At 50.6% G+C, this 20707-nt stretch overlaps 1 protein-coding gene across 5 annotated transcripts in view; it reads right to left on the bottom strand.

Moving 5' to 3' along the window:
* Positions 1-20707, bottom strand: part of SGK2 (serum/glucocorticoid regulated kinase 2) — a 30600-nt gene that overhangs the window by 7082 nt on the left and 2811 nt on the right. For 2 of the 5 annotated variants that reach the window (XM_065523183.1, XM_015429858.4), the window contains exons 2-12: positions 16083-16141; positions 15479-15528; positions 14874-14931; positions 14597-14680; positions 13080-13211; positions 11509-11621; positions 11178-11214; positions 10056-10142; positions 7999-8094; positions 6611-6766; positions 2627-2716 (exon numbers count right to left, since the gene is read on the bottom strand). In XM_065523183.1, the coding sequence (XP_065379255.1) occupies positions 2627-2716; positions 6611-6766; positions 7999-8094; positions 10056-10142; positions 11178-11214; positions 11509-11621; positions 13080-13211; positions 14597-14680; positions 14874-14931; positions 15479-15528; positions 16083-16118 (939 nt within the window). In that variant the 5' untranslated portion in view covers positions 16119-16141. Of the gene's footprint in view, positions 1-2626; positions 2717-6610; positions 6767-7998; positions 8095-10055; positions 10143-11177; positions 11215-11508; positions 11622-13079; positions 13212-14596; positions 14681-14873; positions 14932-15478; positions 15529-16082; positions 16142-17337; positions 17401-20707 lie in introns of those variants that run through there. The other 3 variants (XM_065523182.2, XM_074005386.1, XM_015429859.4) reach the window with 3 other exon arrangements.

Here is a 20707-nt window from a genome sequence, read left to right as displayed (position 1 = left end):
AAATAAAAGCCAGGCACGGTGGCTCATGCCTGTAATCCCAGCACTTTGGGAGGCTATGGTGGTCAGATCACTTGAGGTCAGGAGTTCAAGACCAGCCTGGCCAACGTGGCAAAACACCATCTCTACTAAAAATACAAAAATTAGCCAGGTGTGGTGGCACATGCCTGTAGTCCCAGTCACTCAGGAAGCTGAGGCAGGAGAACTGCTTGAACCAAGGAGACAGAGGTTGCCATAAACCAAGATTGCGCCACTGCACTCCAGCCTGGGCAACAAAGTGAGACTCCATCTCAATAAAATAAAATAAAAATGAAAATGAAAATAAAAACTGGCCAGGTGTAGTGGCTCACACCTGTTATTCCATCACTTTGGGAAGTTGAGGGGGTGGATCAGTTGAGCCCAGGAGTTCAAGATCAGCCTGGGCTACATAGAAAACCCTCATATGTACAAAAAATACAAATTAGCTAGGGGTAGTGGCACCCACCTCCCAGCTACTCGGGAGGTTGAGATAGGAGGATGGCTTGAGCCCAGGAGGTGGAGGTTGCAATAGGCAGAGATCATGCCACTGCACACCAGCCTGGGTGATAGAGTGAGACCCTATCTCAAAAAATAAATAAATTTAAAAAACTAACCATCTTTACTATAAGACAGAGAAATATAAATTAAAACAATTAAGAGATGCTGTTTTTTACTTACCAAATTTGCAAAGTAAAAAACAATAACAACACATGCTTCAGAGTGCAAGTAAGATGAGAACTCTCCAGCAGGTGCTGCTGGTAGGCAGTAGATGGTTCTCCCTTCCACACAGTGAAAAGGCCTAAAAATGGCCGGGTGTGGTGGCTCACGCCTGTAATCCCGGCACTTTGGGAGGCCAATGCAGGTGAATCACTTGGGGCCAGAAGTTCGAGACCAGCCTGGCCGATATGGTGAAACCCCGTTTCTACTAAAAATACAAAAATTAGCCAGGCGTGGTGGCACATGCCTATAATCACAGCTACTCGGGAGGCTGAGACATGAGAATTGCTTGAACCTGAGATCATGCCACTGCACTCCAACCTGGGCAACAGAGCAAGACTCTGTCTCAAGGAGAAAAAAAAAAAGAGAGAGAGAATCTGAAAATGTGAGCATTGGGAACCCCCATCTGGAATCCATCTTAAGGAAATAACCAGAATTCTGGACAAAGACATATACTTAAAGCTGTTCATCAGGACATCATTATAAAGAAAAAAACATAGTAATAACAAGAAGATTGCCATTAGGAACATGGGTGAGTAAATTATGTTACCAACATAGGATTGAAATATTATGCAGCCACTAAAAATTGTACTTATAAATTTTTTATGACATGAGGAAATTATAACAACATAGTTTTTAGCCAAAAAAGGAGGAAGATATATAGATGAACAGATACACACACATACACATATAGATATTATAAAGTAGGACCTAATTAGGTTAGAAAAAAAAAAACCCAGGCTGGGCACGGTGGTTCATGCCTGTAGTCCCAGCACTTTGGGAGGCTGAGGTGGGCGGATCACGAGGTCAGGAGATTGAGACCATCCTGGCTAACACGGTGAAAACCCATCTCTACTAAAAATACAAAAACAAAATTAGCCGGACATGGTGGTGGGTACCTGTAGTCCCAGCTACTCGGGAGGCTGTGGCAGGAGAATGGCATGAACCCAGGAGGCGGAGCTTGCAGTGAGCTGAGGTGGCGCCACTGCACTCCAGCCTGGGCAACAGAGTGAGACTCCATCTCAAGAAAAAACAAAACAAAACAAAAAAACACATAGAAAAGTGACTGGAAGGAAATATGCCAGTGGTTTCCCTTAAGTAGTGAGATAATAAGCATTTCCCCACCGCTACTTTAAACTTTTCTGTTTTACATACATTCCTCTTTTTTTTTTTGAGACAAAGTCTCCCTCTGTTGCCTAGGCTGGAGTGCAATGGCATGATCTTGGCTCACTGTGACCCCTGCCTCCCGGGTTCAAGCTATTCTCCCACCTCAGCCTCCCGAGTAGCTGGGATTACAGGTGTGCACCACCACTTCTGGCTAATTTTTGTATTTCTAGTAGAGATGGGGTTTCACCATGTTGGCTACACTGGTTAGTTCTTCCTTCCACACAGTGAAAAGGTGGTACGAATCAAGAACCTAAAAATGGCCGGGCTGACCTCAGTGATCTGCCCTTAAGTGATCTGCCCACCTCAACCTCCCGAAGTGCTGAGATTACAGTCGTGAGCCACCGCGCCCGGCCAGTGTTTTACATACTTTTTGTAAGAATATATGTCATTTTTATTATCAGGAAAAAGTCTATAAATAGAAAAAGATAAAATATTTCTAAAGGGCTTGGCCCTATGTGGGTGTGCTACGTGACACACAAACTGTAAAAGGCTCTGAAGTCAGAGGTATTTATTGGTGCTAAAGGTAAAGGAGCAGCAACATGGCTCTTTATCCAAGAGCTGCACCTGTGGTCAGGACCAGTTCTACCTCTAACTGACTGTGTAGCCTAGGACAAATGCCTGAGCTTCTTGGACCCCCAGTTTTTCCATCTGGATAAGGAGAGTTGGTACACATAGCAAGCTCCCCCAGCCCCAGAAATCCAGAATCTAGAATGCTGTGACCTCTTACCACATTTGGGTTGAAGGGTGGAGTTAGCCTCTTGTGGTACAGGTCATCCCAGTTTATAGGGCTGAAGAATACATGGTTCTTAATCTCCAGCTGCAGGAAGTGCAGAAAAAAGGTGCTAGTTAGAAGTAGCCCTCCCCATGGGTGTTCTCACCTCACTCCCACATCCTCCAGAGCTCCACCAGCAACTGGCTGTCAACTGGAAATTAACTTGCAGTTCTGGCCGGTTTCCTGGGACAAGAGAGTTTTGTAGCCAACCCTCTCCCACCATCCAGAATCCAAACCCTTCTCCCCACTACAGCATCTGTTTATTCCAAAACTATTTACTGAGCATCTTCTCTGGGCACCGACCCCTTGCTAGGCTTTGGGGGTGTCAGTGAATAAGACAGCAGAATCTGCTCTAGGGGTAGGGAAGTGCCAGTGGGAGCTTGGGGACCCCTCCCCTCACTCTGCTTCAGTACATCTTGAGTTTTCCAGTATGCAAACAAGAGAAATAGACTAAATCAACTCACTATGGAAGGCTTGAAAAATAAAGCCCCCAAGAAGACCTTCGGATTCCCAGACAACCAGATTTTAGGACTCAGCCCTGGTCATGATTCACCACCTTTCCTAATCAAAATCAACATTGGCACCAACTTCTTTCCATCACATCCTCTGTCTGTGTTCTCAAATAATCATTCTCCACCTCCCTATATCAGGAACCCCAGTGGGCTGGTTAACAACTCAGATCCAAAATATCTCCATAAGAGGCTGGGTGCGGTGGCTCATGCCTGTAGTCCCAGCACTTTGGGAGGCCAAGGCGGGTGGATCACCTGAGGTCAGGAGTTCATGATCAACCTGGCCAACATGGTGAAACCCCGTCTCTACAAAAATAGAAAAATTAGCCAGGCGTAGTGGTGTGTGCCTATAATCCTAGCTACCTGGGAGGCTGAGGCAGGAGAATCGCTTGAACCCAGGAGGCAGAGGTTGCAGTGAGCCGAGATCATGCCACTGCACTCCAGTCTGGGCGACAGAGCAAGACTCTGTCTCAAAATAAAAATAAATAAAGCCTCCAAAAGAATACCCGAGAAATTGGTAACACTGGTTGCCTCTGAATTGAGGAACTAGGTGGCTGGAAGGACTTTTTCTGGATACTCTTTTGTACCCTTTGAATTTTGATCTATGTGAATGTATAACTTATTTTATTTTATTTATTTTATTTTTTTTGAGATGGACTCTCGCTCTATCGCCCAGGCTGGAGTGCCGTGGCCGGATCTCAGCTCACTGCAAGCTCCGCCTCCCGGGTTCATGCCATTCTCCTGCCTCAGCCTCCCGAGTAGCTGGGACTACAGGCGCCCGCCCCCTCGCCCGGCTAGTTTTTTTGTATTTTTTTAGGAGAGACGGGGTTTCACCGTGTTAGCCAGGATGGTCTCGATCTCCTGACCTCGTGATCCGCCCGTCTCGGCCTCCCAAAGTGCTGGAATTACAGGCTTGAGCCACCACGCCCGGCCTGTATAACTTATTTTAAGAGTCATACTTTTTTTTTTAAGATGCAAATTTTTGCTTGGAACAGGAGACTTATCTTCATGGAAACTCCTGTTCTTTAAGCTGGCCAGGAGTAGGCAGCAGATGCCCTAAATGTTGTTATAATTTACAGTAACTGAAATGTAAAGCTTTTGGTACACTTAAAAAGCACTTACTGTGCGCCAGACACTGCTGAGAGCACTTTGCATACATTAATACTAATCCATTTCATCTTCAAAACAGCTATGTTAGGTGTTACAATGGGGAAACTGCGGCTCACAGAGAGAAATTAAGCAACACGTCCGAGGTCCTGTAACCAGTAAGTGGTGAAGGAGGGATCTGAACCCAAGTAGTCTGCCTCATAGTCCATTCTTTTTTTTTTTTTTTTTTTGAGATAGAGTCTCACTCTGTTGCCGAGGCTGGAGTGCAGTGGCACCCATCTCAGCTCACTGCAACCTCCACCCACCCCCAGGTTCAAGCAATTCTCATGTCTCAGCCTCCTGAGTAGCTGGGATTACAGGCGCCCACCACCACGCCCGGCTAATTTTTGTACTTTTAGTAGAGACCGGGTTTCACCATGTTGGCCAGGCTGGTCTCGAACTCCTGACTTCAGGTGATCCGCCCGTCTTGGCCTCCCAAAGTGGTGGGATTACAGGTGTGAGCCACTGTACCTGGCCTAGTCCATTCATCTTAACCACTGTGTTAGAAAAGAAAGCAAACTCCTGGTGAGAAAAGTATTGTGGCCTTCTTTTTGTAAATCCAAATTATCTTGTGTTGAATTTAAAAAGTAGGATTATTTTTAAAGTGCCACTTTAATGAATGAATATAATGAATTTGCTAAGAATGGACTATGAATCATTTATCCCTATATCCCATTTGCCCAGCCTGGGGTCTGGCAAGGAAGAAGTGCTCAGATATTTGTAAAAAGCAAGTGCTGGCTCGGCGCAGTGGCTCATGCCTGTAATCCCAACACTTTGGGAGGCTGAGGCGGGCAGATCACTTGAGGTCAGGTGTTCGAGACCAGCCTAGCCAACATGGTGAAACCTCGTCTCTACTAAAAAAAATACAAAAATTAGCCAGGCATGGTGGCGGGTGCCTGTAGTCCCAGCTACTCAGTAGGCTGAGGCATTAGAATTGCTTGAACCTGGGAGGTGGAAGTTGCAGTGAGTCGAGATCACGCCACTGCACTCCAGCCTGGGCGACAGAGCCAGACTCAGTCTCAAAAAAAAAAAAAAAAGGCCAGGCATGGTGGCTCACGCCTGTAATCCCAGCACTTTGGGAGGCCGAGGCGGGCAGATCATGAGGTCAAAAGATCGAGACCATCTGGCCAACATGGTAAAACCCCATCTCTACTAAAAATACAAAAATGAGCTGGGCGTGGTGGTATGTGCCTGTAGTCCCAGCTACTCTGGAGGCTGAGGCAGGAGAATCTCTTGAACTCGGGAGGTGGAGGTTGCAGTGAACTGAGATTGCACCACTGCACTCCAGCGTAGCAACAGAGCGAGACTCCGTCTCAAAAAAAAAAAAGCAAATGCAGTCCACTCTCCACAAAGAAGCCAGAGGAATCTTCTATAAACTTAAATCAGGTCATGCCACACCTCTGCTCAAAACACCCTAAAACTTGCCACTCTCCTCGTTGTTCCCATAGCAGGACGTCTGCACATGCTGTGCCCTGTGTCTGGGGAGCCTTTGCCCAGCTGTCTTCATGGCTGCCTCTTTCTCATCCTTAAGCCTCAGCTTAATTGTCACCCCCTCAGAGAGAACTCCCTGACAATGCCAGTATTAATTTGCTCCCCTCCCATTATTGTTTATCTCAGCTCATTGTTCATTTTCTTCCTGACATTTGTCATATCTTGTGATAATTGTATATAATGTTTGCGTTTTTTGCCTACCCCCAACCCCAGACTTTTTGTTTTTGTTTTTGAGATGGATTTCTGCTTGTTGCCCTGGCTGGAGTGCAATGGCATGATCTCAGTTCACTGCAACCTCCGCCTCCTACGTTCAAGTGATTCTCCTGCCTTAGCCTCCCGAGTAGCCAAGATTACAGGTGCCCACCACCACGCCCAGATAATTTTTGGTATGTTTAGTAGAGGTGGGGTTTATAACATGTTGGCCAGGCTGGTCTCAAACTTCTGACTTCAGGTGATTCACCTGCTCTGGTCTCCCAAAGTGCTGGGATTACAGGCATGAACGCTGCACCCAGCCCCCACCCCAAACTTAATAAGGGCAGAGACCCAGTCTATTGAATCCCTAACACGTAGCTCAATACCTGGCACATAGTTGGTGCTTAGTAAATATTGATTGACTAAGAGAACTAGACTAGAGAAAGCAGTCAGCTAGTAGCAGTAGTGAATTTCCAAATGAACAAGTGAGCAGTGTCTGGTTTTAGAGGGCAGCAGGGTGCATGTTAATGTGCTTCTGAGCTGCCTCTGCAGGAAGCTGCGGGTCCCTTGGGGGCCAGTGCTCCACTGGCAGGTCACCTACAAAGTCTGCTTTGGAGCCCAGCCGCTGCCTCTGGTCCTTGTGGAGAAGGCTTTGCAGGAGGTCACAGGCGGCCACCGTCCGGCCCCCAGGGATCTGTAGCGGCTGGTGCAGAATGTTCTCATACATCTGGGACACGTCTTGGCTGTAGAAGGGCGGCTGGGGAGAGAGGGAGAGCAACTGGAGGATCACCCATGCAAAAGTGAACACAGGCTCCGGGAGACTTGGAGCAAGGTGGGCGCTGGGAGGACTCAGCATGACCCCCGTCTTGTGCAATGGCTCGCATGGCAGACTGGAAAGAGACAGGCCTCCAGGTTTCCGGCACGATGGAGAGAGTTGCTAGGAAGGCCAGAAGCCTCTTCCCACCAGTGTGAGGCCCATCTCTTTTCATCTAGCTTGCTCACCAACTTTGCATTTGGCAACATTTGCACTTTCACCTTCATCATTTCACCCCAGTCTCATAACTATCCTCCAAGAGAGCTGTAATTTTTCAGATAAGAAAACAAGACTCAGAGCAATTATGCTGCAGTTAGAAAGAGAGCCAGGCCCCAAACCATATCCAGGGTCCCCTTCTCTTTCTTACTATTCTTCCTCCCAAGCCTCTTCCAGCTGTTCCTTCCCCTTAATCCACAGAGTCTGTTCCTTCCTAGGAACCAAGCTATGTTGGTGAAACCACCCCCAAAGCAAAGCATGACCTAGGGCAAATCTACACATGCCTCTACCTAAGCAGGCAGCCTAGGACTGGGGCCAGGGGTGGTTCCACAACCTATCAGGACTGTGATCTCTCTTGGTCTCCATTTCCCTATCAGCAAAATATGAATAATTCCATTTCCTTCTGTCAGTCTCCAAAGGCTATTTTGAGGCACCCAAGGTGAGACAGTGTGTTGTAAACAATAAAGTGCTACACTAACTTTTTTTTTTTTTTTTTTTTGAGACAGAGTCTCCCTCTGTCACCCAGACTGGATGTGCGGTGGTGCGATCTCGGTTCACTGCAGCCTCTGCCTCCCAAGTTCAAGTGATTCTTCTGCCTCAGCCTCCCGAGTAACTGGGATTATAGGTGCTCGCCACCATGCCCAGCGAATTTTTGTATTTTTAGTAGAGATGGGGTTTCAGCATGTTAACCAGGCTGGTCTTAAACTCCTGACCTCAGGTGATCCACCTGCCTCAGCCTCCCAAAGTGCTGGGATTATGGGTGTGAGCCACCGCTCCCGGCCTAAACTAACATTATTGGGAAAAAAAAATAATTCGCATATCTGCTTTGGCGTTATCTTTTTTAGTCTGGAATGAAGAGATGGCTTGCTCATTTTCCTGGGCAGAGCTTGTGTAGACCACATGAGAGATAGACCCATCGCTAGCCAGATGGCCCTTGTAGATGGCTACCCCCGACTCACCAGGCCGTGCAGCATCTCGTAGAGGACTGCCCCCAAGCACCACCAGTCTACCGCCCGATCATAAGGCTCTTTCCGAAGCACTTCAGGTGCCAAGTACTGTCAGAAGGAAACACACTTATCTGAATGAAATAAGTTGTTAAGCCTCAGTTGCCGCATCTGTAAATAAGGCACTTGGAGGGAGATGACCAAGAGCTGACCTTGCTGTGCGTGTGCTCTGTGGCTGTGCATGTGTTCATCCATCAGTCATTCACCAAAGGCCTGCTTTCTGCAGGGCCCTTTGCCACAGGTTGGGGACGTAGAAGAGGTCAGCCAGGGCTGCTTTGTGCAATTTACATGGTGTGTACCACACAAAAGCATCAGCCAAAAGGGTAAAGGGGGCTGCAGTCATGGCTGTGATCCACTCACCAAGCCACAACACTATTTCAGAGGTATTATCTGTCAACTTTATTTTTGTTTCAAGGGGTGCTTTTTCTAATTAGTCTGCCCGGAGGGGATGCCTTTTTCTATTTATGCAAAGGCATTCAGCGGGCTATCGTGTCCTGGGAATGGAAGGCCCTGGGAGTACGCTCACAGGGCAGTGTGGAGACGAATGTGAGTGTAAGTAAAAGTAAATGTGGTATATCCTTGTGCTGGAAACCCTAGGGTCAGACGAGAGGGTCAGGAAGGAGGGGGTGACCCCTGAGCTATTGATAAATAAATGCACACCATGCCTGTATGTCTTGCCTGAGGAAGAGAACCTGGGAACAAAAAAAAGAGGCTTACTGATTTCTTAGCCTAGTGTCTCTACCACTGAGTCAGGGGCAAGTTCTCAGCAACAGGAAAAGCTGCTCTGAGAGACTGTGTGGGTCTAGGAAGGGCAGAGTCACACAGACCTGAGCCCCGGTTGGTGTATGGTCTCAGCCAGGGCATTTAACCTCTCAGAACCTGGTTTTCTCATTGAAAAAATGAAGATGCCAAATCCCTCCTAGACGCTGTTCTAAGATGCTAACATATGTGCTGGCCCTCGAACAATGGGAGCAACCATGGCTACTCTTGCCTGTGCCCCCCAACACTGTGGAAGTGGCTGAGTCATGGTTAGGTGATGTGTTGGGGCCACATGTCTCCTACATGAGCTGGGGTTCCACATCCTTTGCTCCTGTCCCTAGCAACGTTCAAGGAAGGATGGCTGGACTGCCAGGCTTTGGGGGGCTGGCTTTATCCAGCAAACACCACCCGCCATACACAAACACAGACAATGGCTCCTGCTCAGAGAGGTCATCTGACCATCAGCTACCCTAGAACCAAAGTGAGTAGGCCATTAGATCCAAGACCCAACTTTTCAAGCATAGGGAGAAAAAGAGAGCAGCTGAGGTCTTGTCTCATGCCAGGTGGGGAGGAGCCTCCCAATCTGTAACCTCGGCCCTCCAACCCTCACCTTGACATCTGTCTAGCCACTGGGGACCCCTTCAGGCCCAAGGTCCAAGGTCTAATATTGGCGGGAGTTCAAAGAAAGGCTTTTTTGTTTGTTTGTTCGTTTTTGAGACAAAGTCTTGCTCTTGTCCCCCAGGCTGGAGTGCAACGGCGCGATCTCGGCTCACTGCAACCTCTGCCTCCCAGGTTCAAGCAACTCTCCTGCCTCAGCCTCCCAAATAGCTGGAATTACAGGCACCTGTCACCACGCCTGGCTAATTTTTGTGTTTTTAGTAGAGACAGTGTTTCGCCATGTTGGCCAGGCTGGTGTCGAACTCCTGACCTCAGGTGATCCGCCCTCCTCGGCCTCCTAAAGTGCTGGGATTACGGGCGTGAGCCACCGCGCCTGGCCTGCGTTTCTGTTTCTATTTCTACTGGATAGCACTGCAGTAGAGCTTCACCAGCGGCTAGCTGGCTGGGTCTCAGCAGTCCTAGAGCTGGTGCCTCCATTACACAGATGAGGAAACCAAGGTTCAGTGTACAGCCAACTCAGGAGAAGTGCTTGGGTCAAAGGAGTGAGCCCCCTTTGCTGTAACTTGATGGCTGTAATCAGGAGCTGTGGCCTTACCCACTCATGACCTCCACTCTCCTGGGATGTTTACGCTTACCTCGGGGGTACCACAGAACGTGGATGTGGTCTCTTCAGGCTCTACACCTTCCTTGCAGAGGCCAAAATCCGTCAGCACCACGTGTCCCTGAGAATGAGGGAGGGCATGGGCCAGAGGGTGGTATGAGGGTGGCCAAGGGTATGGCCAGGCCTAACCCCAAAGTCCAGATGTCACACCCCAGGGCAGCAGCTGTGGGATCTGATGCCCAGGCACAGACTGGAGGCTCCACACCAACCCAGGGGTCCTGGACTGGATGCCGGCAACATCACAGGGGGCCAGGTGGGCACATGTGTTCCACTCTCTGCCCACAGCTCATCACAAACTCAGAGCCACCCCTACAACAGTGGCAGCTTCAGGATGCCCTTGTGGACAGAAACCCCCTAGACAGAGGCTGGGGACTCAGAAAGCAACCACACTTTGTGGCAGCTGGGCAGGAAAGTAGAGTGAGTAGATACGGTGGGGTTCTGCCCGGATCCCTGAAACCAGCGTACAGAAGAACCATGCCTATCCCCATCCCCCTGCTGCTAGAACATTGCCCGCACCCAAAGTTATGCCCCCTCCTTAGGAGCAATCCATGTCCAGGGGCACAAAGGCCCATCCTCTTTGCCTCACTTTGGGACAATCCTAGAGAGCCATCCTGGCTTAGGCCCTCCCCACCCCTGCAAGATCAGCTGAGGCTCCACTGGCAACCACAATGCAGGTGAGCTGCTTCCTTTGCCCAATCCTGTTTCTTCACCCCTTTAAAAGTGTTACCTCTTGAGAATGTTCCTCAACAAAGCTTCTGCCTCCTCTCCATCTCAGAGTCTGTTTCCATGGAGCCCAGTCTAAGACAAACTCCACCAGCCCCTACCTGGCTCCACCCCTGCCCCTTGTATACATGCATGCACATATATACATGTACAGTCTCACGTGCACATATGCATGTGTGTACATGCGCATGGGCACACACGCACACATATGCTCAAATGCCTCCCCTACCTATATGCATGCATGTACAATGCATGCACATCCATGCACACAGACTCACGGTCAGATAGTGTACCTGTGCAACCATGTCCACATGCACACGTGCACACACGCGCACACACACACACGTGCGCGCACACACACACACACACCAACCTGGCAGTCCAAGAGAATGTTCTCTGGTTTCAGGTCCCTGCAGAAAATAAGAGAAAAGAGCCTTGAGGTGTCTCAGTCGTTTAGTGAGGAGAGTTGGAGACCTGGTGGCAGGGTGGTCCTGGCAGGAGAACTATTCATAGAGGATCCCAGAGACGCAGAGGGAGAGCCCAGGAAGCCTGGGCACTTGGACCTCGGAGGAGGAGACTCCAACCCCACCCAAAACAGAGGACCAACTCCATCAGGATTTCATCAGGTTTTAGGGTCCACACAACCTGTAGCTGTTGGAGCAAGAAGGACCTGGTCCTGGCTCTGAGCCACAGGCAGGCCTCACCTGTAAATGATGTTGAGGGAGTGCAGGTAGCCAATGGCGCTGGCCACCTCGGCAGCGTAGAACCTGGCCCGGGGCTCCAGGAACCGACGCTCCCGCTGCAGGTGGAAGAAGAGCTGGAGGGGAGGAGGAGTGTGAGAGGAGTTACTGGGTGGCTACTGTAGGGCTAGGGCGCACCTGCTCCCTGCCCTGTGCGGCTGCCCAGCTCACTCCCTTTCTGACCTGCAGCATCTTCCTACCAAAAGAGTTCATGCTGACCCTTGCCCCACACAGCAGTCCTGGGTGTCCAAAGAGTCAGCAGAAGAAGAGATGAGTTAGCATTGCTTAAGCACCTCCTGTGTTCCAGGCTCCAAGTCAGGCCTTTCCACATCTCTTATTTAATCCTCATGACAACTTTCAAGGTACAAATGTCATGCTAGTTTCATGTAAGAGGAAGCTAGGAAGGGTCAGAATGGTTAGGCGACTTGCCCAAAGTCATGTAGCTTATAATGGGCAGAGCTGGCATTTGAACCTGCGTGGTTCAAAGATACGCTTTTCCATCAATCCAGGCAATGAGATGATATGGCTGTCAGACTGAGCCCAGGTTAGATCCACCCATGGGCCAATGTTTTTAGACTATTTTGCTGGCATGAAAAGCCCTTCACTTAGGGATGCAGGACAAAAACCCCCCTCTTGGTATCATTCTGAAAGGCATGAGGTCACTCAGGTTAAATCTGGGGTCACTGAGTAGAGCCCCACTACATTTTGCCATCTTTTTTTTTTTTATTTATTTATTTATTTTTTTTTTATTTTATTTTATTTTTTTTTGAGACGGAGTCTCGCTCTGCCGCCCAGGCTGGAGTGCAGTGGCCGGATCTCAGCTCACTGCAAGCTCCACCTCCTGGGTTCACGCCATTCTCCTGCCTCAGCCTCCTGAGTAGCTGAGACTACAGGCACCTGCCACCTTGCCTGGCTAGTTTTTGTATTTTTTTAGTAGAGACGGGGTTTCACCGTGTTAGCCAGGATGGTCTCGATCTCCTGACCTCGTGATCCGCCCATCTCGGCCTCCCAAAGTGCTGGGATTACAGGCGTGAGCCACTGCGCCTGGCCCATTTTGCCATCTTGACCAGAGAGACAGAGTGAAGCCCAGGAGGGAGCCCCGCTTGTCCCAGCTGTGCTTCTGGGTCACCAGGTGGCCTCAGGTCTCTGTTTACCAGAGTGACGAGTCAATCCCATCCTGTGCCCTATGGGGCAAAATGGGAGCACTGGAAACCTTGACCACGAGCTCCTCTTAGCACTGACCTTTCCTGGGTCTATCAAAGTGTGTCCGTGGGCAACTCTGAATGAGGAAGGCAAGAAAGCATCATGGTGGGCAGTCTAACAGATGTGAATTCAAGTCCTGACTCTATCAGGTATGGGCTGGGTGGCCTTGAGCAAATGATTACCTCCCTGAACCTCAGTTTCTTCAGCTACAAAATGGGTCTATTGTAAGGTGAGGTGAGATCATTCCAGAACTTGGCATGCAGTGGGCATGCGGGATAGACAGCTCCCAGCCGACAGCCCGCCCAGGGAAGCCTCCCTGTGGGCCCACCCACCTCTCCCCCGTTGACATAGTCGAGCACGAAGTAGAGCTTCTCAGGTGTCTGGAAGGAGTAGCGCAGGCCCACGAGGAAGGGGTGCCGCACATTCTTCAGAAGTACACTGCGCTCTGCCATGATGTGACTCTGCTGTGGAGTCACAAAGAGAGGGGTCCATGTCACAGCCCACAACCACCCCTTTTATCCCGGCACAGCCCATACAAGCTTGTGGGTGGGAGTCATCCTACTCAGGACTTTCTCATGCCTCTGCTCAAACACCCACAATGGCTCCCTATTGCCCTCAGAGCCAGGCCCAAGTTCCTTGCTTAGTATTCAGGGCTCAGGGTGGTCAGCCCTATCCTAAGCTAGTCCATGTGGGCACAGCTCTAGCCCCTGGATCAGAGCTTCTTGCCCCTGGAGTGAAAAGCAAAGCATGTGTGATGCCTCACATAAATGAGTTCCTAAGGGAAAGAAGCCATGCACTATCCACGGTCACACATTTGCTCGTGATATTTCCTCTTCTTGCATGTCGCACCCTCTTTTCAGACCATCAGAATCCCACCATCAAGGCCAGCTGCACCGCTGCCTTCCTCAGGAAAACCTCCCATTCCCACTCCCTACGGAGACCTTGTCAACATTAATCACTCTTTTCTCTGAGTCCCCTGATCTCCTATGCAATCCTCCCTCTGGGCCTGCTCTGGCCTACTAATGGAGTTAGGTGTTAAAGGAACTTAGGTCAGCTGAGGCATCAAGAAATCCACGATGGGGCTGAGTGTGGTAGCTCATGCCTGTAATCCCAGCACTTTGGGAGGCTGAGGCCAGTGGATCTCTTGAGGCCAGGAGCCTGACCAACTTGGCAAAACCCCATCTCTATTAAAAATACAAAAATTAGCCAGGAGTGGTGGCAGGTGCCTTTAATCTTAGCTACTCAGGAGGCTGAGGCACGAGATCACTTGAACCCAGGAGGTGGAGGTTGCAGTGAGCTGAGATCATGCCATTGAGCTCCAGCCTGGATGACAGAACAAGACTCTGTCTCAGCAACACAAAAAGAAGTCCATGATGTGCTGCGCAGGTAGCTCATGCCTCTAATCCCAGCACTTTGGGAGGCTGAGGCGGGAGGATTGCTTGAGCCCAGGAGTTTGAGGCTGCAGTGAGCTGTGATTGCACTACTGCACTCCAGTCACATGGCCTGATGGCATGAAGGCCTTCAGAGAGAAGAAAGTGAGGCTCCACATTGTACAGATGGGGAGCCTGGCGCTGGGAGCAGGCAGAAGACTTGTCCGTCGTGGAGCCTGCGTTTCCCAGGGGAAGGCAAAGCCAGGCTGGTTTTCCTGAAAGCCTGTGGTGAGGTGGCTCGGCCTGCTTTCTTTGAGAAGGACCAGCATCCTGCGTACCATCTGCCCTCTACCCTTTGTTGTGACCACCTCTGCACCCAGCCCCATGGACCTGTCAGAGGTGGGACCCATCTTTGAAAGCCACCCTAGGCTGGGGTTTGAGAAGCAGAAGAAGAAACGCCTGTGCCCGAGCCCTGGTACCTCTTTCTTCTTTAAGATGGACTTTTTCTGCAGCACCTTCACTGCATAGAACGTCCCATCAGACTTGCGCTTGGCCAGCAGGACCTGAGCAGAAACACGAATTTGAGGCCCTGTAGGTGACTTTGGACTTCCCAACTGCAGTACGAGGCCTCCCGCCTGCCCCTGCTTTTGTCTGCAGGTACGAGAGCTCTCTCTTCACACACACAAGTGGCAGCAGGGGCTGAAAGAGGCTGCAGAACGGAAGACCCAGGCTTCCCAGCCTCACCAAGTCACTCACCTTCCCATAGTTCCCTTTGCCGATGACTTTGAGGAAGTCGAAGTCCGTGGGCCGGGCACTGGGGGAAGACGGAAAACCATGCATCAGCATTTGCAGGTCTGGACAGCTGGTGCCTGAGAACAAACCTGGGCTTCTTTTTAACTTTAGAGTGGGGAAATACAGAGAGCCTTCCAGCAGCCATGCCTCCTCACCCCCGAAGAATGCCATGTTCTCCCAGCTGAGAGAGGGCTTGTAAGATTCACCCTGGCCCCAGGGGAACTCAAATTCAAGTTAAACAATAGGCAGAGTGGAGATAAAACCAGACACACTGCACAGAAGGCCTGCATAGAAGGCAGGGTTCTGGTACCCAAAGCCCCTGAGTAGGGCCTGAAGTGTGGGGAGTTGCTAACAATGCAGACATTTCGGGGGCATTGCCGGAAGAGGGTTCAGCATGGGCAGAGGCTGCTGGGAAATTCGTGGGAGACAAAGCTGGGGAAAGGTCCTGGGCCCAGATGGCAGAGAGTATTGAATATTAGACCAGATAATTTGAATTTTATTCCCAAGGCAAGGGGAGCCAGGTATGAAGGGAGTCAAGTAGGAACGGTGCTTGAGGGACCAGAACTCACTTTGGGTTGGCTGAAGGCCCCAGGTTGATGTTCCCATTGGCCTTGGAGGGCTAAAGAAAGAAGTGATTACGATCAGCAGATCCCTGCTCCCTGGCTACCTCCCTTTCTCCTAGCCCAGGCCCTGATCCCTTCTCCAACAACTCTAGAAGGCCCACCTGCCTTTTTCTTTTTTTTGCCTGCCCACCTGCCCGCCTCCTTTCCTCCCTCCCTCCTTCTACTCACCCACCAATCCACTTATCCACCGTCTTACCCACTTCTCAAAACAGCCTTGGGAGGCAGCTGGCTGTTGTGCTAACTGAATAGGTGAGGAAACTGAGGCCCAGAGAGGAGTTGCCCAGGGTCTCACAGGCAACCAGGTTGGGATAGAAGCCAGGTGTCTTCATGACAAATCCCATGATTTTTCCAGTCCATCGTGAAGCCCTATTTCAAACCTCTCCTCTATTCACCTTGCAAGTGGCTCATTTCTATGTGCTCGCAGTGATCCTCTGAGCCCCTGACATTGTCTGGGACAGCCCATGGGGCTAGTGGGTGTCTCCACAGATTTCCTTAGCCTCAGGAGGAAGTGAGCGCCCTGATGATGAGTGGGGGACCAAGAACCACTCACCTGTGGACTGGTGGTCCCAGCTGGGTTAGAGTTCATTCTGTAGCAATGATCAGGCAGCTCTGGGGGGACAGGGAGGAGCAGGCATGAGAGAGCTGGTGTTGTGGGGCCAGCTTCACCCATCCAGGGCTTCAGGCACCACTGCCCTCTCCATCCTCCCCTACCTGTGCACCTGCCTCTGCCTGAGGGTTTCCTACCCCAGAGGCAAGCAACCCCTGCATGGATGGAACAAACAATGATATTCCCCGGACCTAGACTTTCTAAAAAACATCTCAGAAGGGATAAAGGGGGATAGTCAGAGTGTGGCCCCTCCCAGGCTGATTCTTTTCAAGAATTGGGGATACCCAGGGCAGCAAGAACCCTGTGAGCCAGGGTAGCCCCAGAAGTCCCAGATGGCCAGGGCTGGAAGGACCTTTTCAGGGCATAAAGTCTGAACCCTTCCCCCATTTCACAGGTGGAAGGCCTGGGGCCTAAGAAAGGACCTTCCTAAGTCCACACAGCCTTGTGAAGGCACAGGCTGGGCTCTCCGGACTCTCAAGGAGGAACAATGGCAACCCGGAATTACTGTGCGGATTCCCAGCTGGGCTCTGTGCTACGATCTCCTCGCCACAGGGAATTCTGCCCAACACCTCAGGAAAGGCAACTGCCGTGGAAGCCCTGGGCTGGGGCTGCAGAGAGACCCAAGACTGGCCAGTATCTATTCGGGGCCAAACAACAGAAGGCGTGACCAGCTGATCTATGTGGCCAGGAATAGTGTCTTCCTTGTTCCACCCTGCAGGGGAGAGGAGGCCAGGGTGCCCAGGCCCCGCCACAGATCGCTTGGGGTCCCACAGCCTCATCCTTGCTTGGCAAAGGCTGAGAGCAGAGAGCTCACCTGAGAGGCCAGCTGCTGTGCATCTCAAGACCTTAGTCTTGGCCCACTGTGGGGCCTGGGCTGCAGCCCAGCCTCTCTGAGTAGAGATTTCCTATCTTTACAAGGCAGGTCCTGGAGGCACCAACCTCATGGCCTTCTTGGGAACAGAGAAAGTGAAGGGGAATTGAGAGGATCCCCCATCAGCCCCTCTCAGGGCTGCCCTGAGAGGCCCAGCCCTGCCAAGCCCTAAGAGCAAGCCGCAGAACTGCTAAGGAAGTGCAGCCTGCCCCTAGCCAATGCCAGACGTGTGTGCTCCTGCAAACAGCCCACAACACTGCCACACCCTCTCTTGGGCTGACCCCAATGGCCCTTCTGCCAGGACCTGGCCTCCCTGGTCCCACATACCTGCGAGTCTGAGGAGAGGCCTCTAGGAGAACCAGCAGTTGGAACCGAAGACAGGCAGTGGACAAGAGAGCCTCTCTCTGTTCTCCCAACAAGGGCCTAAGTGTCTGTGCCCGGTGCCGGCCTGGCCCCAGCACAGAGCTCACAGCTCCCGGCAGCCGCGAGGGGGCTGGTTGATGTCACGAGGGATCCAGCAGAGCTTAAGATGGGACTGGAGACTTCTGTTCCCTGGGGGACACCATCTTACCCTGGCGGGGATGGTGGGAGGGGTGGGCAGTAGCCCCAGGGGAGCCCTGGAGACCCTTGGGGCTTGTTAGACTGTGTGGGTCGGGGTGTGTGCGGCATGGTATGTACTGTGTGTTTTGTGCATACCGTGCTTCCATGTGTGTCTGTCTGTGGCTCTGTATTTCAGGTATTTGTGTCCGTTTGTATGAGTCTGCGCAGATGATTGCATGTATGTGTCAGTGTGACCACATTTGTACAATTACATCAGCGTATGTCTGTGCGTCTGTGACCGTGTGCATCACTGTACCTCTCAGTGTGTGTGGTGTGCATATGGATGTGTTTCAGCGTGTCTCTGTAGTACATGTCAGTGTGTATCTTTGTATGTGAATGTGCCGTGTCAGTGTGTGTATGTGGGTGAGTGCGAGTCTGTGTGGATGTCTGAAGGTATGTGTTCAGAGCAGTATGGGCATCTATTAATATGTGTGTATAGGTAAGTCATTGTGTGTCTGTGTTCATATTGGTGTATATCAGTAAATTTACTCTGGGGTGTGTGTGTGTGTGTGTGTGTGTGTATGCGCGTGCATGCGTACGTGTAGGGAGCCTGTGTATATGAACCCTGTGGAGACCATCTGGAGCTGAAGAAGAGGTCCCACAGAGGTCAGCCATGGCAGCTGAGACCCCTTCGCCTCCCAAAAACCTGCAGATGTTTCAGAGGAAGGAACCTGGAGCCTGGGTGTCTAGCTCAGTCCAGGCTGCCTTGGTCTTTGCTGAGCACTTGGTCCTTTGGGCCTTTCCCTGCCGTCCCCTCAAGGGCTCTGGCCCAGTCCTCAGGGCAGGCCTGGTTGGCCCACAGCTGTCCTGCTGTGTAAGAAACGGTCCCAGAGAGCCCCCTGGCTCAGGAAGGCCTTGCTTCCTGGGGCAGTCATTAGGTACTCACAGGGTCCCTTCCTCTCCCCAGGACCCGAGGGGTGGGCAGGTGTTCTGGGGAATAAAGGAGTTGATGGGCCCACGGCCCCTGCCCTTCTCGAACTTTTTGTGTGGCTACAGTATACTACAGGGGAGGGACACATGGGGCTAGGACCCAGAAAGTTGGTCACGGACAGAACTGAGCCCAGTGGCCTCAGGGGTTCTCTGTGGGCTCTGAAATGCAGAGGATCTGGAAGTGTTGACCAGAGAAAACCTGAGTGCACAGTATCAAAGCCTTCCATCTTGAACAAAATAGAAATGTGGAACCAGTTCATGATGAGCAGGACGTCGTGTTGACAAAACACATACCCAGAACAAGGACATTTCTTTTTAAAAACAAGATCCTGATGTGGCCTTCATTCAGCAGCACTATTTATAACGGCAAAATAATTGTGCTAATAGTAACTTAAGTGTCCCACCACAGGGCACTTCAGAATACTTGCTGGCTGCAAGAGCTCCCTCTCTTGACCATACACCGTGTCCAGATACTGTCCCATTTCTTTGTACTCCTTTTCAGCTAAACTCCACCGAAGGGTGGTCTGGACTCCTTGTCTCCACTCCTCTTCCTGTTCTCTTTTGAGCCCATTCCAAACAGGCTGTCATCCCAACACTTCAATGAAACCGTGGACCAGTGATCTCTATGTGCCAAAGCCAGTGATGAGTTCCTCATCCTCATCTTACTCAACTTCTCTGAAGAATTTGGTGTGCTCACGTTCCCCATTTGGCTTCAGGAACTCTTGGTTTTCCTTCTAGCTCACTGACTGCTCTTCCTCCATCTCTCGTGCTGGATTTTCCTCCTTTTTTTATCCTTAAACACAGGCCTATCCCAGGGCTTAGTCTTTGGGCCTCTGTCTACACATACTTGTTCTTTAGTTGATTGCTATCATTTTAATGGTTTAACCAACTATACTTGTCAGTTCCCAAATCTCTCTCTCTCATTCTAATTCTCTTTCTTTCTTTTCTTTTCTTTTTTTTTTTTTTTTTTGAGACAGAGTCTTGATCTGTCACCCAGGCTAGAGTGCAGTGGCAGTATCTCAACTCATTGCAAACTCTGCCTCCCAGGTTCAAGTGGTACTCCCACCTCAGCCTCCCAAGTATCTGGGACTACAGGCCCCACCACCATACCCGGCTAATTTTTGTATTTTTTTTAAGTAGAGATGGGGTTTCACCATGTTGGCCAGGCTGGTCTCGAACTCCTGACCTCAAGTGATGTGCCTGCCTCGGCCTCCCAAAGTGCTGGGATTACAGGTGTGAGCCACCACACCCAGCCTAGTTCTGATTCTTTCCTGAACTCTGTACTTAAATATTTAACTGCTTCCTTGACAATTCACTAGTTAGATGTCTAGAGGCATCTCAATCTTTTTTTTTTTTTTTGTAAGAAAGAGTCTCACTCTGTCACCCAGGCTGGAGTGCAGTGGCACAATCTCGGCTCACTGCAGCCTATGCTTTCTGGTTCAAGCGATTCTCCTGCCTCAGCCTCCCCAGTAGCTGGGATTACAGCACCTGCCACCGTGCCTGGCTAATTTTTGTATTTTTAGTAGAGACTGGGTTTCACCATGTTGGCCAGACTGGTCTTGAACTCCTGACCTCATGTGATCCACCCGCCCCTGCCTCCCAAAGTGCTGGGATTACAGGTGTGAGCCACCACGTCCAGCCAAAGCATCTCAATCTTCTTTTATTTTTTATTTTTATTTTTTTTTTGAGACATGGTTTAGCTCTGCAGCCCAGGTTAGAGTGCAGTGGAGTGATCTAGGCTCTCTGCAATCTTTACCTCCCCAGCTCAAGCCATCCTCCCACCTCAGCCTCCCAAGTAGCTGGGACTATAGACACACACTACCAGGCTTGGCTAATTTTTTTTGTACTTTTTGTAGAGACAGGGTTTCACCATGTTGCCCAGGCTGGTCTTGAACTCATGAGCTTAAGCGATCCTCCTGCCTTGGCCTCCCAAAGTGCTGGGATTACAGGTATGAGCCACCGTGCCTGGCTGGTATCTCGAACTTAACATGTCTGAAACAAAGGTCTTGACTCATATTCCTTCCACTCTGCCCCAGTCTGTTCCTCCCTCAGTCTTCAGCCTCAATAATGGCACTACCGCCTACTCAAAAGTTCAAGCCAGCAACTTTGAGTTCATTCTGGAAAGGCTGCACCCTCACTCCACTTCCACTCCACCATGAAATTCCAT

This window comes from Macaca fascicularis, chromosome 10 (genome assembly GCF_037993035.2).
Source record: "Macaca fascicularis isolate 582-1 chromosome 10, T2T-MFA8v1.1".
NCBI lineage: Eukaryota > Metazoa > Chordata > Mammalia > Primates > Cercopithecidae > Macaca > Macaca fascicularis.
The sequence above is the reverse complement of the archived record's forward strand: the minus strand, read 5'-3'. Positions and strand labels throughout refer to the sequence as shown.